The 14,219-nt window shown below is 44.6% G+C and overlaps 2 protein-coding genes and 1 non-coding gene across 17 annotated transcripts; all 3 read right to left on the reverse strand.

Moving 5' to 3' along the window:
* Positions 1–554: 554 nt before the first annotated feature.
* Positions 555–1,320, reverse strand: LOC125553043 (metallothionein-like protein 1). The gene is made up of 2 exons (XM_048716796.2): positions 1,171–1,320; positions 555–997 (listed from the first exon to the last, which is right to left on the reverse strand). Exons 1-2 carry the CDS (start codon positions 1,221–1,223, stop codon positions 823–825), a joined length of 228 nt encoding a protein of 75 aa, XP_048572753.1. The 5' UTR covers positions 1,224–1,320; the 3' UTR covers positions 555–822.
* A 3,694-nt stretch (positions 1,321–5,014) lies between these two features.
* TRNAK-CUU (transfer RNA lysine (anticodon CUU)) lies at positions 5,015–5,087 on the reverse strand. Its single transcript has one exon. It is a non-coding gene; the product is annotated as a tRNA-Lys (tRNA).
* Positions 5,088–5,442: 355 nt separating this feature from the next.
* On the reverse strand, positions 5,443–9,983 carry LOC125553052 (putative GTP-binding protein OBGM, mitochondrial). Of its 15 annotated transcripts, none has more exons than XM_048716853.2 (8): positions 9,868–9,983; positions 9,527–9,604; positions 9,297–9,329; positions 8,653–8,969; positions 7,782–8,138; positions 7,306–7,388; positions 6,940–7,002; positions 5,443–6,849 (listed from the first exon to the last, which is right to left on the reverse strand). In XM_048716853.2, the coding sequence occupies exons 5-8, from the start codon at positions 8,038–8,040 to the stop codon at positions 5,686–5,688; spliced, it is 1,569 nt and encodes a 522-aa protein (XP_048572810.2). In that variant the 5' UTR covers positions 8,041–8,138; positions 8,653–8,969; positions 9,297–9,329; positions 9,527–9,604; positions 9,868–9,983; the 3' UTR covers positions 5,443–5,685. The 15 variants fall into 15 exon arrangements, with proteins under 15 accessions (XP_048572810.2, XP_087371784.1, XP_048572845.2 ...); XM_087515658.1 differs by having other exon boundaries at positions 9,118–9,329; XM_048716888.2 differs by lacking the exon at positions 9,868–9,983 and having other exon boundaries at positions 7,782–7,890; positions 7,994–8,133; positions 9,118–9,329; positions 9,527–9,808.
* Positions 9,984–14,219: the final 4,236 nt, after the last annotated feature.

Below are 14,219 nucleotides of genomic sequence, written 5' to 3' on the forward strand. Positions count from 1 at the left end.
TGAGATGGAAAAGTTTAGCTTTAAAATTATATTTTGAAACGGTGCCATCACTTAATTGGTACTCCCTCCGTTCCAAATTACTTGTCTTGGATTTGTCTAGATACGGATGTATCTAGACTCATTTTAGTGGTAGATACCTCTATATCTAGACAAATACAAGACAAGTAATTCGGAACGGAGGAAGTATCTGAATCGAACTAGCAAATGTGTCCTTTTTTGCGTGAGACGAAGGGAACGGCAAAGGGGGCAGATCCAACGGTTACAGCCATCTTGATCGAATGTGGACCGATGTAGGGCCTGCGCCGATCGACCGGCACGGAGCGCTGCCCAGAAACAACACAGCAACATAGTTGCTCACTTGTGTACAACCTTTTTTCTTTTCTTTTTTGTTATTTTCCGCTTAAGAAACATTGAAAGTTCTGACGGTTGCAATTCTTGATCGAAATCTTCATTTTATAGGTGGAATCAACAATTTTTTGGGGCAATTTGTTCCTTCGCTGTATACTTCATGTTAGAGGATAAAATAGCTGAAGATGCGCCGCCAAGAAAATCAGTTAACCGAAGTAGCAATTTAGGAGTAGTTAATTAGGTAAATCATTCATTCTTACATATTCATCACTCCATCCATAGTGGAGATAGATGAAGCAATTACAGGGACACGTGCACACACATACACACAAGGACACCAAGGGCAGAGCATAGGCGGAGAGCGAGCAAGTAAACCACACGCACACGCACACGCACCCTTGCTCGACTCCATCAGATCAGAGGGACGCTCGTTATTCACGTATACTCTCACACCATCACACGAGTGCATGCAGCTTAACAGTTGCAGGGGTTGCACTTGCAGTTGTCGCCGCAGCTGCAGCCTTCGCCGGACTGGCCGGCGGCCACCTCGAACTGCCCCGCCTTGTTCTCAGGCGCCACGCCGAGGACGACCACGGCGGCGACCTGGGCCGCGGCACTGCCCTGCTCCGTCAGATCAGGGTACATCTTCCTGCAACGGGCCAAGGCAACCGGTCGGCGAATCAAATCAATAGTTCATCACCACAATAGGAATTGATGCTTGATCAGCTAAAGGGATCACCGGATGAGGTAGTACATAAATAGCACGAGAGTATTTTGCAAGGAGAAGCATCCATTAATGATTGAAAAAAAAAACATCCATACCCGCACTTGCAGTCTGAGCCGCAGCTGCAACCGGATCCACAGTTGCAAGACATCCTCCAAATCTGATGAACCCAAAAAGATTTCAAGGAGAAGAAGATGAGCTTTGGTGTCGAGGATGATGATGATCACAATTGAATTGAATGGATAGCCTCCCACCGGCGCCACTATTTATAGCCGAATGGTGTACACAAGATTGGTAGCGTACAAGAGGAGGCCACTCTAGTCTAGCCAATAAGCTGCCGTTGCGTGGCAGTTGCACGATGCTACACGTACGCCGGCCTCCCGGAATTAGTCCGATTTCTCGAAATCGATTGATTATCCTTAGGGGCGGTTAGATGTTACTCCCCTATAATTCTTTACAGAGGGAGTACTATTGAATTTCTTGTAGTGATAAAAAGTGTTTAGGTTACTGGCTTACTGCGGTAGCTGGTTAAGTTAAGCACAAAGACAATCTGAGCTGATCTTTCTGGTTGCTTTCTGAAAAATGAATAAGAAAATATCCAAGCCCACTAATAATAGTTCAGCACGCCCACAAATCCAACGTATGGACCTCCTCTACCTTCAAATCTCTATCTCTGGGTTACATTCGCAGTATACTGTTTCTTGATGAAGACGTGGATGGTTTGTGTCAAAAGGAATAATGCGTAGTTGACTTCCCTTCCCTCCCCCTTCTTTCGATTTCACACTATTCAATACTCCTATCATTTTGTATCTTCCCGAAAAGAAAAGAAAAAGGCATGATTTTCTATATATGACTTTCTCAAATGCAAGACGGCAAGAAATGGGCCTTCTTCATTGCTTCTCAAAATTTCTTTTGCGGTACATCAAGTAGCTTTTAGATATTAAACAAAGAGACCATTCATTCAATATCTATCTACAAGTTGTAGGGAGTAAAAGTGCAACATTTCTATTTCTTTTAAAGAAAGTATGGTGAACATAAGTACTTTCTTTGTTTTTTGTTTTTTAGGTAACTTTCTTCTTATTTTACTAGTTCCCTCTAGAATCGAGAGGGTACATAACGAATTAGTATTTTGTAAGCATGGGGTATACTTGTACTGGAAGCAATTGTTTTCTCCACTCCAATTTGCAAGTCACAGTCTTCTGTTTCAGGAAGAGCCCGTATGAATCACAATGGTATGCATTACCAGCAATGATCATTATGAAGACTACTAGTATATGAGAACTATTTTATTCAAACATTGATGATGAGATCACAACTTGTTTGTTCTAGTTCTTTTAACCGAGACCGCAACAAAACATCACATCCAATACATCAACAATCTAGAAGGAGATATCTTATTTTGATGCGGGGCATAGAAAACTTTATCACAAAACATTAACAAAGATTATGTCACATCCTTAGGTACTAGCTAGTCCTGCACGTCAAAAACAAAAGAGAATTGAGTACTGGACAAACTCCACGGCGGAGAATATCTCATCAACAGAAACTCAACAAGGCCTATTTTCTCCTATGAATCATAGTTTCAGAATAAATATTCATATCACCGTTTGAAGACTTTTTTTAATGACATCTTGGCTGCACATGGATTATGAAGCTAGTTGAAGCTATTTATTACAATAATTACTTCCAATCTCAAAGAAAAACAATCCTGGGCAGTGTTTCTAAACTATGGCTACAAACGTGGAAACATCAGGCATCAGATCACAAGAGTCTTCGGTGAAAAAGAAATCGGCATATTTTGCAGTAAATTTCTATTGGATTCAACTAACGTCCTAAAATTATTGGCTACGTCACTTATCAATGCCTAGTTTCTTAAAATTGTTGATGTGACTTGTGAGTTTGAAATGCTTGCGCCCGTATCCAAAAGATAACTTTCGTGCCTAGATTTCAAGTTGAAGTTGGTTGCTGTCACTTATCGGTTTGAAATGCTTCGCACTTGTACCACAAAGATAGCTTTCATGCCTAAATTTCAAGCCGAAAGATGCTTGCTGTTACTTGTCACTTTGAAACACTTCCTGTTTAACATGGTCATTCAAATTGAGCAAGTTTAGAGGATCGGTTTGGCAGCTGTGCCGTGCTTTTTCAGAAATGACAACGCTTCCAGGAGTAGGTTTATTTTGTTGAGACTTAATACCCAAGCGAGCTCTAGTGTTGTACTCCCTCCAATCTTATATTTGTTTATTAGAATTAGTGAGGTGAACCTGATGATCAATTTTAAGAGCAGTCCAAAATAGAGCCATTTCGTAAGCACAGGAAGAAAGTGGTTAAAAAAAACAATGGAGACATATACTCTTTTTGAAATCATGAACTGGATCCATTGTACTGGTAACATATACAGTATATAAATACCAATATATGTACGTAGATGGACAGTTGAGAGTTGACAGGAAAAGTAATGGCCTGGTGGATCAAAAAAACTGCAGCTGAAATGTTCAGAAAAAGAAACTCCATTTAACTGCGAGCTCTAGTGTTGTACTCCCTCCAATCTTATATTTGTTTATTAGAATTAGTGAGGTGAACCTGATGATCAATTTTAAGAGCAGTCCAAAATAGAGCCCTTCCCAAATATAAGTCTTTCTAGAGATTCCAACAAGTGACTACATACGCAGCAAAATGAGTTAATCTATACTTTAGAATATTTTTACATACATCCATATGTTGTAGTCCATTTGAAATGTCTCCAAAGACATATACTCTTTTTGAAATCATGAACTGGATCCATTGAACTGGTAACATATACAGTATATAAATACCAATATATGTACGTAGATGGACAGTTGAGAGTTGACAGGGAAAGTAATGGCCTGGTGGATCAAAAAAACTGCAGCTGAAATGTTCAGGAAAAAAAACTCCATTTAACTGCGAGCTCTAGTGTTGTACTCCCTCCAATCTTATATTTGTTTATTAGAATTAGTGAGGTGAACCTGATGATCAATTTTAAGAGCAGTCCAAAATAGAGCCGTTCCGTAAGCACAGGAAGAAAGTGGTTAAAAAAAACAATGGAGACAAGTCTTTTTAGAGATTCCAACAAGTGACTACATACGGAGCAAAATGAGTTAATCTACACTTTAGAATTTTTTTACATACATCCATATGTTGTAGTCCATTTGAAATGTCTCCAAAGACATATACTCTTTTTGAAATCATGAACTGGATCCATTGAACTGGTAACATATACAGTATATAAATACCAATATATGTACGTAGATGGACAGTTGAGAGTTGACAGGGAAAGTAATGGCCTGATGGATCAAAAAAACTGCAGCTAAAATGTTCAGGAAAAAAAACTCCATTTAACTGCGAGTTCTAGTGTTGTACTCCCTCCAATCTTATATTTGTTTATTAGAATTAGTGAGGTGAACCTGATGATCAATTTTAAGAGCAGTCCAAAATAGAGCCGTTCCGTAAGCACAGGAAGAAAGTGGTTAAAAAAAACAATGGAGACAAGTCTTTCTAGAGATTCCAACAAGTGACTACATACGGAGCAAAATGAGTTAATCTACACTTTAGAATATTTTTACATACATCCATATGTTGTAGTCCATTTGAAATGTCTTCAAAGACATATACTCTTTTTTGAAATCATGAACTGGATCCATTGAACTGGTAACATATACAGTATATAAATACCAATATATGTACGTAGATGGACAGTTGAGAGTTGACAGAGAAAGTAATGGCCTGGTGGATCAAAAAAACTGCAGCTGAAATGTTCAGGAAAAAAACTCCATTTAACTGCGAGCTCTAGTGTTGTACTCCCTCCAATCTTATATTTGTTTATTAGAATTAGTGAGGTGAACCTAATGATCAATTTTAAGAGCAGTTCAAAATAGAGCCGTTCCGTAAGCACAGGAAGAAAGTGGTTAAAAAAAACAATGGAGACGCCCACCGTGGGGCTCGAACCCACGACCACAAGGTTAAGAGCCTTGCGCTCTACCAACTGAGCTAGACGGGCTTATTTGAATAATGTTTTTAGTATCCTAATTCCTCTCTGTACTGGAAAAAGTTGACAAACGGAGACCTAAATTCTTGAAGTGCAAGTAGACATCAGCAAAGTTGCTTAACTTTGGCGCAAGTTTCAGCCACCAGTTACCAACAATGAAAATCCATGGCATCTGGACCAAATGGACGTCAGTGCACCTCCATGAGACCATGACTTTTGAGAAATAAAGCAAAGTACGCCTAGAGGTTTCAGTCAAGTTCTTGGTGATAGGTCCCATGCAAAACCCACCAGTACACTGCCCTAAATGCAAATCAAATCATATTTATTTCCAGAAAAAATGTTACCGTAATATTTAGGACACTAGAAATAGCACTTGAATGAACCTTTTTGGTAGTACGCATTGCTGTTCCTATGAAAGACCAAAGCATACATACTGGTTACCTTTCGTTATTATTACACTGAATTTTCTAAAACAATGGATGATCTATTCTGCAACACAGAAAATTAGAGCAATTTTTGCAACACGGATCTACAGTGCATCTGCAAGCAGACAGTGCTCAAGGGGAAAGAATCGGAGAACAATTCTTCTCCAACGAGGGGCAAAGCCTTTTTAGCCTACAATAATTTTGCTCAAATCGACACCTTGCGGATCCGAGGCATCCATAAGGTCTCTCAGGCCAACTCTCAGATCAGGTACTCCCTCTTGCAAGATGGCACACACTGGAAATATCGGAACACCTTGCACTCTCCTCTTCAGTTCTTCATACATTGCTTCAGCTCCCTCTTCATCTATTTTGTTTGCGACAATCAACGATGGGCGCTTTGTCATGCCTTCTTGGTAATGCTCTAGCTCCACGACCAGATCGCGTAGCTGCTCCCATGGTGGGATACCCTTCCTACCGTTGAGTGTTGCTGCCAGGTCAAGTACATAGGACAGAACTTTGGTGCGCTCAATGTGCCTCAAGAAGGCATGGCCCAGGCCACGGTTCTCATGGGCACCTTTGATAAGACCAGGTATGTCAGCAACTTTCACTGACAAGTAGTCGTCGTAGGTCAGGCTACCAATATTGGGCCTTAGTGTGGTGAACGCATAGTCAGCGATCTCTGGGCGAGCCCTAGAGAGAGCACTCAGAAGTGTGCTCTTTCCGGCATTAGGCAAACCAACAAGGCCAACATCAGCAATGCTCTTCAGTTCTAAGACAAGAAAAGACTCTGTTCCTGCCTGTCCAGTACTTAAACGGGCTACCTCCTCTTGTCTATTTCCTTTGGATAGACGGACGTCTCTGCCGATAGAAGCATTCCCTAGCCCACCCTCCCCTCCTTGTGCTACGATCAACCGTTGCCCAGGTCTTGTCATTTCAGCAACAGAATACTGTATGTCATCTTCTTCCCTATCCTCATCTGCATCTAGAGCCTCTTCCTCCGTCTCGTCTTCATCCTCCCAAAATTCTTCATCGTCGTCATCAAACTGATCATTTTCATCAAACTCGACCTGATGTTGAATGCTATTTGCATCACCATCTTCAGCGTTCGAAAACCCAGTCTTGGAGCATGTACTAGGGTATGTTTGCTTCTCCCGCTGATTGCTACTTTCTCTTTCAGCTTCATTTCCATTAATGCCATCCTTGTTCTTCTGATTGGAACTGTCTGCAGAGTCATCCACAGCATCTGGGATATCCCAGGGATCTAGAGATCTGGTTGGTTTATTTACAGTGAAAGACGGTCGCTCCCCTCGGACTAGATGAATCACTGTGCCAACTGGTACTTGTGCAACCTGTCAGACACACGAAGAGAAGGTTATATATTTCGAAAAGTAACTTACTAAATGCGAAATGCACATGTATATACATATATTTCTGGTAACCTTGTCAGGACCTCTTGTCCCTATCTGTTTCTTAGAAAGTCCATTGCCTCCTCGGACTGCTTTCTGGAAACACAAAGTAAATAAGTGTAAAACCATGACACGGAAAAGCATAAATTCCGCAGAATCTTCTTCATTTGCGAAGGCTCAATGTGATATTAAGTTAGAGTGTGAACAAGTCGCTCTTAGTCTTAAGTCCAACAGAAGTAAGGGTGAGCTTCTAACTCGATAATATACACAGGCTAAGAATTTACACCAAGAGATTAGTTCTTTTACGAAGAGGGATAATGCATCTAGCAAAACAAAGAGCGCATGACATCTATATATCTCATACCGAAACACAAAAATAAGATGATACCAAAAGCATACCGTGTGATGTTGCAAGTTACTGAAATCCCAGACAGATCTTGAGCACTCAAGAATGACATTACCACCTGTCCCTCCATCGCCACCTGCAATATTTTATTGTGAATAAGAAATTCTGGGCGCATGAAAACTAGACTAAGTAGCAGAAAATAACTTGGGCCATTAGAAACATTTTGACATAGTGTAGATGGCACAGTATAAATCTACAATGATTTTTCGCAGCATCCGGAGCTCAATGAAACACAACCAAATCAGATGATCCGTTGCACCATAGTAACATACAATTGGATGGTCAATGATGCAAACAAACAGAACTGATAACACCACAACCATAGTTGCATCAATATTCAGACTCTTCAATATTCAGACTCTGAATTCGGAGCTTTATCAGTCTACAAGGACTTGGATGGCTTGCATACATATGACAGCAATGAACAGTGCACAAAAAAAGATAATGGATTAAATTTGGAAAGGCTCACCATCGGGCCTGCCTTGTCGGTCGGACCTGGAGCGCCTTTGGCTGATGCAGCCATTGCCACCGTCGCCACCCCTGGCAAGTAGCCGAAACCTATCCACCATCCCACGTGCCTGGAACAACGGGTATCCAATGCCTCGGCTCATCGTTGATTCGTCGGAACAAGCTTGAGGAAAAATGTAGCCCACGTAAAGCTGTAAGAAGATAGACTCTGACCTGCAAAGGCGCCGCCTTTCCCTTCCCGCCCTCTGACGAGGAGCCATGGTAGCTCGCCCCACCACCAGTCCATGCCGCTGGAGACAGGTTCGCCAGCGAGACGCGACACAGGACAACTTGCGGCCGCCGCCACATCTTCACTATTCTAGTCATAGCAGAAACACGAACTGCTGGATTAGTATTAGATCAGAAAGCTGGAGTAGCGTTGATTTAGGCGTTGTGGTGAGCTACAAAGAAATTGTGGGCGGGCCAAGCTAAAAAAGAACACGAAATTTTTCAAATTCTGAATCATTGTCATTAGTAAGTACCCTCTGTTCCCATTTGTTACAAGATCAAGTGAGTAGATATAAACAAAAGAAGCTATACCGCAATACAGTTTCCCATTAGACTATTTTAGTTAGCCATTACAAAAGCTTGGAGATATCAAACCACAGAGGAATTGAGCGAATTATTGATACTGCCAAACTGGATTGTTTTTCTTTTGTCAAAATGTACAGAACAATGCCTTTGTATAAACTGTAAACGATGGCTTTGCATAAAATGTAAACAATAAGATTTTCAGTGGTTTATTTATGCCACCACAGTCCACATACGAATAGACAATAACCTAAATGAAAGAAATTTGGAATGAATCAAAGAAAATTAGCTGTGCAGCTTACGTGGGTCGGCCGACTCGCCGTCGTCGCGCTGCTGGCTGCCGGTGGGCTAGTCGTCCGTGGGCGGCGGCCGATTTGTGCCGCTGGCCAGCGGGAGCGGGGGGCGGCAGGCTGCTGTGCCCTGTGTGACGATCCGGCGGCGGGCGGCGGCCGCTAGAGAAAACAGTGTTTGTTTTCCGTGCCGTGAGTTCCTGGATGCGGGCTACTGCGTGTTGCGCGCTATGCTGGTCAGCTGGTGTGGACTGGGCCTAGCTAAATTTGGTTTCCAGCGATGGGCGGGCCACGGCCCAGGTTGCCCCTTACATAGCTCCACCCTTCGGCTAGCGTGATGCTCAGCGAAATAAAAAAGAGGACTCTTAGGGTGTGTTTGGTTGAAGAACCAACTGTCATTGCAGAAAAAAATAGAATAACAAAAATTCAAAATTTCAGCAGCATTTCATTTGTATTTTGAATGCAGCTCTTTCAAACCTTAACATGTTTTTACACAACACATCGCTTTGCCAATTTTTTTGGTTTAGATAATCAAATCTGATCCTATCTCTTTCATGCATTGGGCCATATGTAATACGTGGTCTTCTCTTCCTTATTAAAGCTCGAACAATGACTGCCATTGCAGCAAGTGTGACAAAAACAGCGGCTCCTCTAACCATCATTTTTCTTTTGTTCATCTTCTTGACCATCTACAATTGATGCAAGTTATCAAAAATATTACACATCACCATATACTGCAAAGATGTACTTGACAACATCAATTTGAACAAAAATATGTACTGGACAGCAGCAATTTCAGCAAAACTTTGTACTGGACAGCAGCAATTTCAGCAAAAAATGTACTGGACAACAGCATATACAAGGGGAGAGGAAGAGGGGTTTGTACCTTGAGGAGAGGAGGGTTTGCTTCGATCTGCCGCCGCGCCGGAGTAGCACCTAGACCCTGCCTTCTTCCTCTTGTATCCTGCAGATCGAGAGAGGGTGAGATGAATAAGCCGTCCACGTAGATCGAACACGCCGACAGCGCAGGAGAGGCAGCAAGAAAGGAAAGCGGCGGCGCAGGAGATAGATCGAGGGAGAGGTCCGGTGGCGCAAGATGTGCAGTGAGGGAGAGGGCCGGCTGCGCAGGATTTGGAGCGAGGGAGAGGCCCCGCGGCGTGAGCTGAAGTTAGGGGGAGGGCCCGCGGCGCAGCAGAAAGGGAGGGAGGAAGAGGGCTGGCGGCACACCTGAGTGGGAGGAGGAGGAGCTCGGGCGGCGCACAGGAGAGGGGAACCAGATCCTCTAACAGTGTAAGAGCAACTCTAGCAGAGCTCGCAAAAATACGACCCACAAAACACGTTTGTGGTTTCACAAAGATCGCGTTTGCGGGTCAAAAACATGCACAGTAAAACAGCACCCGTATCAAAACCTGCATAATTTAAAAAAACATTTTTTGCGGGAGAAAATTGCACTAATAGTTCATCACATACTGCATAGTACATCACATGATCAACAAACTACAAGCATAGTTTATACTACAAACTACGTTAAACTACTAGCATGGGGGTTGGATCTGACGACGGAAAGGTCGCGGCAACTAGACGACGCCGTGGAGGAGCCGGACGCTCAATCCTCCTCGCCGGAGCTGCACAGGTCGACGTACTTCGCCGCCTGCTCCGCGCGGATGCGGCACCACTCCGCAGCCTTCTCGTTGGCGGCGTGGTTGTCGGCGACCGCCTGCCGCCACTCGAGGGCCTCGAGCTCGCTCCTCCTCCTCGCGCACGCTCCGCTCGGCGATGGCGTCTTAGTCCGCGACATAGTCCTCGGGGCCGACGACTCTGCGGCGGCCGAGCGGAGTGGGCTCCTCCTTCACCGGGACGAAGGCGAACGGCGCCGGCGGCTCCGGCTCCTCTTCGTCGTCCGACCGCTCCCTTTTCACGGGGAGGAAGCCCGCGCCGGAGGACCAGGAGGATCCGGCGTAGGACCTCGCGGAGGAGAAGGACGCGCGCCGGTCGTACTCCTCCGTCTCACGGCAGTTGAAGCTCGCCGGCGGTGACATCCCATGGTTAGTCCACCTCTGGGCGCCGCGCTTCCTCACGTCGTCCGATCGAACGCGCCGCTCGCGCTCCGGGTCGCGCTCACTGCCGAATCTGCTGCCGGAGCCGCGTCCCGAGCTCCACATGCGCCCCCACATGGCGACTGGAGGCGGGACGGGTGCTCGTCGGCGGCGAGAAATTGGGAGAGAGGAAAGGGGAATCGGGTGGCTCGCGGCGGCGGAGGGATAGGGTTTGGACCCGCAAAAGGGTCGCGGAACCACAGTTATACTGCTCGGGGCGTGCGGTTTGCGGGCTGCCGCAAAAAAATTTGCGGGCCGGGCGAGTATGCGGGCTCTGTTCTGGCCGGAAAATTGGGTCGAGCCTGCATACTCGCCGGATTTTTTGCGAGCCGGGCATTTTGCGGGGTCTGCTAGAGTTGCTCTAAGGAAAGTCACGGTGCTATAGTGTTTGTCTAGTGTAAAATGAAGAAAGGAAGTTATGGACTGTTAGTAGGTTGTTTATTGTTGATATTTACTGTAGATATAAATATTTAAAATTAATTTTATTTCGCCATCAATTTGTTTGTATGTAATTAATATAAATATATACAATAGATTATCAATTTGCAAATTAATTTAAGTCATTTTAGCCATAATCATATGGATAGAGAGAAGGAAAGATAGGGTATTGTAGCTTCTCTAATTTTCCTTCGCAATGTTAGAGGATCCGGTTCCCAGAAGAGGAGCAGCGATAGGGTTGAGGGAGAGGAGAGGGCTCATTCCGCGTGATCCGTGGATTTGGAGGTCTCAGCGCATTCCGCATCTTAGCCAAATATTCGCTTATTGGGGACGAGTGGGTTCTGTTTCGATTGGCCTACCAAACGTAGGAATGGGGCCTGGTAACGGGTCCGGCCCATGACATTCCAGCCCGTGACTGCAACCAAACACACCCTAGCACATCTCTAGCAGACCTCGTAAAAGGCTACGACCCGCAAAATAACCGTCAATATACGGGTCAACGTGGAAAAATCTGCCCGAGCAGACCCCGCATATGCGCCCGACCTGTAAACATTTTTGCGGGGCGCGGCAAAAGTTCGCCCTCAACCTTTAGATTCACGGGGTAGGAGGCCGACCCGAGCTCGCCCCCTATCCGCAGCGAGATTTGACACGAGGGAAATTTCCGCGCGGTCGTTCCCGCTTCCCCCCTCCTTGGACGTCGTTGCCCCGCCACCGCGAGCTCTGGTCCATCTTCCCCGCCATACCTCGCCGTCATGGAAGCCTCCAGCAGTCCCCCATCCCCGTGGAGGTCGCGCAGGTGCAATCCCCTCTAGCGGATCTCGTCGTCGGCCATGTCGCCCCCGCCGTCACCCAAGGCCCCAACACGCCTGCCCGCAAGCGGGGGGGGGGGGGGGGGCAACGTTGTAGTGCAGGGCGGCAATCCAGTTGGCCCCGCCAGAAAGGCATGCGCGCCGGGCGCTGCCACTGCTGCCCGATCTGCCTGGCTGCCGGCGAAGAAGGTGAGCAAGGTTTCGGGCGTGAAGCAGAAGAAGATTGCTACGAAAAGGTCGGTGCCTTCGTCCACTCCGCCTGCCCTGGCGAGATGTTCCCCAACGATGTCGTTCAACGACGCTTCTTCCACCGCAAGCGAGGTGTTCGATGAAATCGCCAGAAGGTTTGCATCTTCGATCTCTTGCTCTTGCTTCAGTTTTTCGGCATTGTGGTTGTTCTTGACTTGATGCCGCTTAATGTAGAAGTGGTTCGAACAATGCCACACACTAGTACAGCGAGCTCCTAAACAAACGGTTTTTAACCCCTTTCCGCGACGACATTTGGAACCGTCACGAAGTGAGTGTGGGCGATAGGGGGTCCTTCCCACATGACCCAGAAAACGTCGGGGATATGCCCTCCTGGCACACACGTTCGGCAAAATGAGGTCGTGTGCGACCGACGAGGGCTCAAATACGGAAATATGTACAGTAGACCTAAAAAATACAATTATATGACGAAATTGTTTCCGGCCGTAAGTACATCCCACATAGTCAGTCCCCGCTAAATGTTTTCGTTCGTATATACATCCCACATAGTCACTCCAAGGAAAACGTTTCCGTTCATAGGTACATCACAAACAATTTTTCCCGTTAAATCGTTTGCGTTATTGAATATATCACACACGGTCCGTGGAAGAAACTGTGTGGCAAAGGCTGTGCATCACACACAGTTTTTATGTGGTAAACGTTTGCGCAAGGTGGCCTAACCCAAACAGTTTTCAAGAGAAATTCGTGTGCGATTGTTCATTGATCCAACATGGTTTGTTCCTAGGAACTGTGTGCGTTGCCTGAGGTCATCGCCCATGGTATTTTTTCAACAACCGTTTGCAATAGTAAAACCCAATTAGCAGGCTAATTATCCAATTATTCATAATCCATTTATTAATCTAATTGATGGTTCATATTAAGCACACAATATATTTCATTTTCATAATTGAAATACATCAGAGTACAATATCATATAGCTTCAGCACTCAGCTACCCCATTAGACAACTATACCAGGACCAAGTTTCACATGCAACATCTATAACCTTTCTAAATTAGCATCATAGACAGTACATAGACAGATGTATCTCATCTGAAAAACTACTGAAGCAGAAGGCGAATATTGAGCCTTCATTGATGTTGAAGGTCTTTGTAACTTTAGGCCAGTGCATGTGGATGATTGACCGTCCATCCTTCGTCCTCTTCAGGAACACTTCAATATTGAACCGTGGGTGTTGTATGAATACCTTCCTCGCCTCCTGACCATGCAGGTGGTTTGAGAGGTAATCATCAGTGAAATGCTTTGAAAAGGCCTGAAAACAAGGATGTGCATAAATATCTTCTCTATATTGGAAATGGTGCAAAGGAATAAAAAAGGCAAGTATAATAGTTAGTACCATCCTGTAGTGAACTGATGTCTTTTTCATTGTGCAGACAAAGATCTTGTTGTTTTTTTGCTAATTTCTTTATCCTAACAATATTTATGAGTTTCTTGACTTGACTGATATTCATGGACAACTCATTTCCCCATATGCAAAAAGAGTCGAACAGTGGGTCAAAACCTCTGACGGCAGGACCTACATGTGCAAGACCAAATTGTTAAAAACCTAAATATTAGAATGGTTCATTTGATTGCGCAATAATGTGCTATTAGGCAACGGACCATGCACGTGCTAACCTCGATTGTAAACCTCAGTTCTTCTCATTGTTTCCCTGCAACACATTTAAGGTAGTTAGTCATCAGGTTAATTAAGGGTTCGCATGCTATTAGTAAAATATGTTGATGAAAAATAATCACATTGCAAATTCATCAAATTAATTGAAGCCACACGGAAAACTCATTTATCCAAACCAAGCATGATTAAGAATTAGGAAATATAGCACATGTATATGTTTCTCATGTATTAAGTGCAGCCAAATTCGATTTATTCCTCACATGCACAACAATACAAAATTCTACCCATGACAATTGGACATCGCATTGCAGAATTGAACCAAGCAGTTAACTAAACACCACAAGAAATGAACCAA

The sequence above is a fragment of the Triticum urartu genome, chromosome 1A, assembly GCF_056163025.1.
Source record: "Triticum urartu cultivar PI428250 chromosome 1A, HENAU_Tu73, whole genome shotgun sequence".
Taxonomy (NCBI): domain Eukaryota; kingdom Viridiplantae; phylum Streptophyta; class Magnoliopsida; order Poales; family Poaceae; genus Triticum; species Triticum urartu.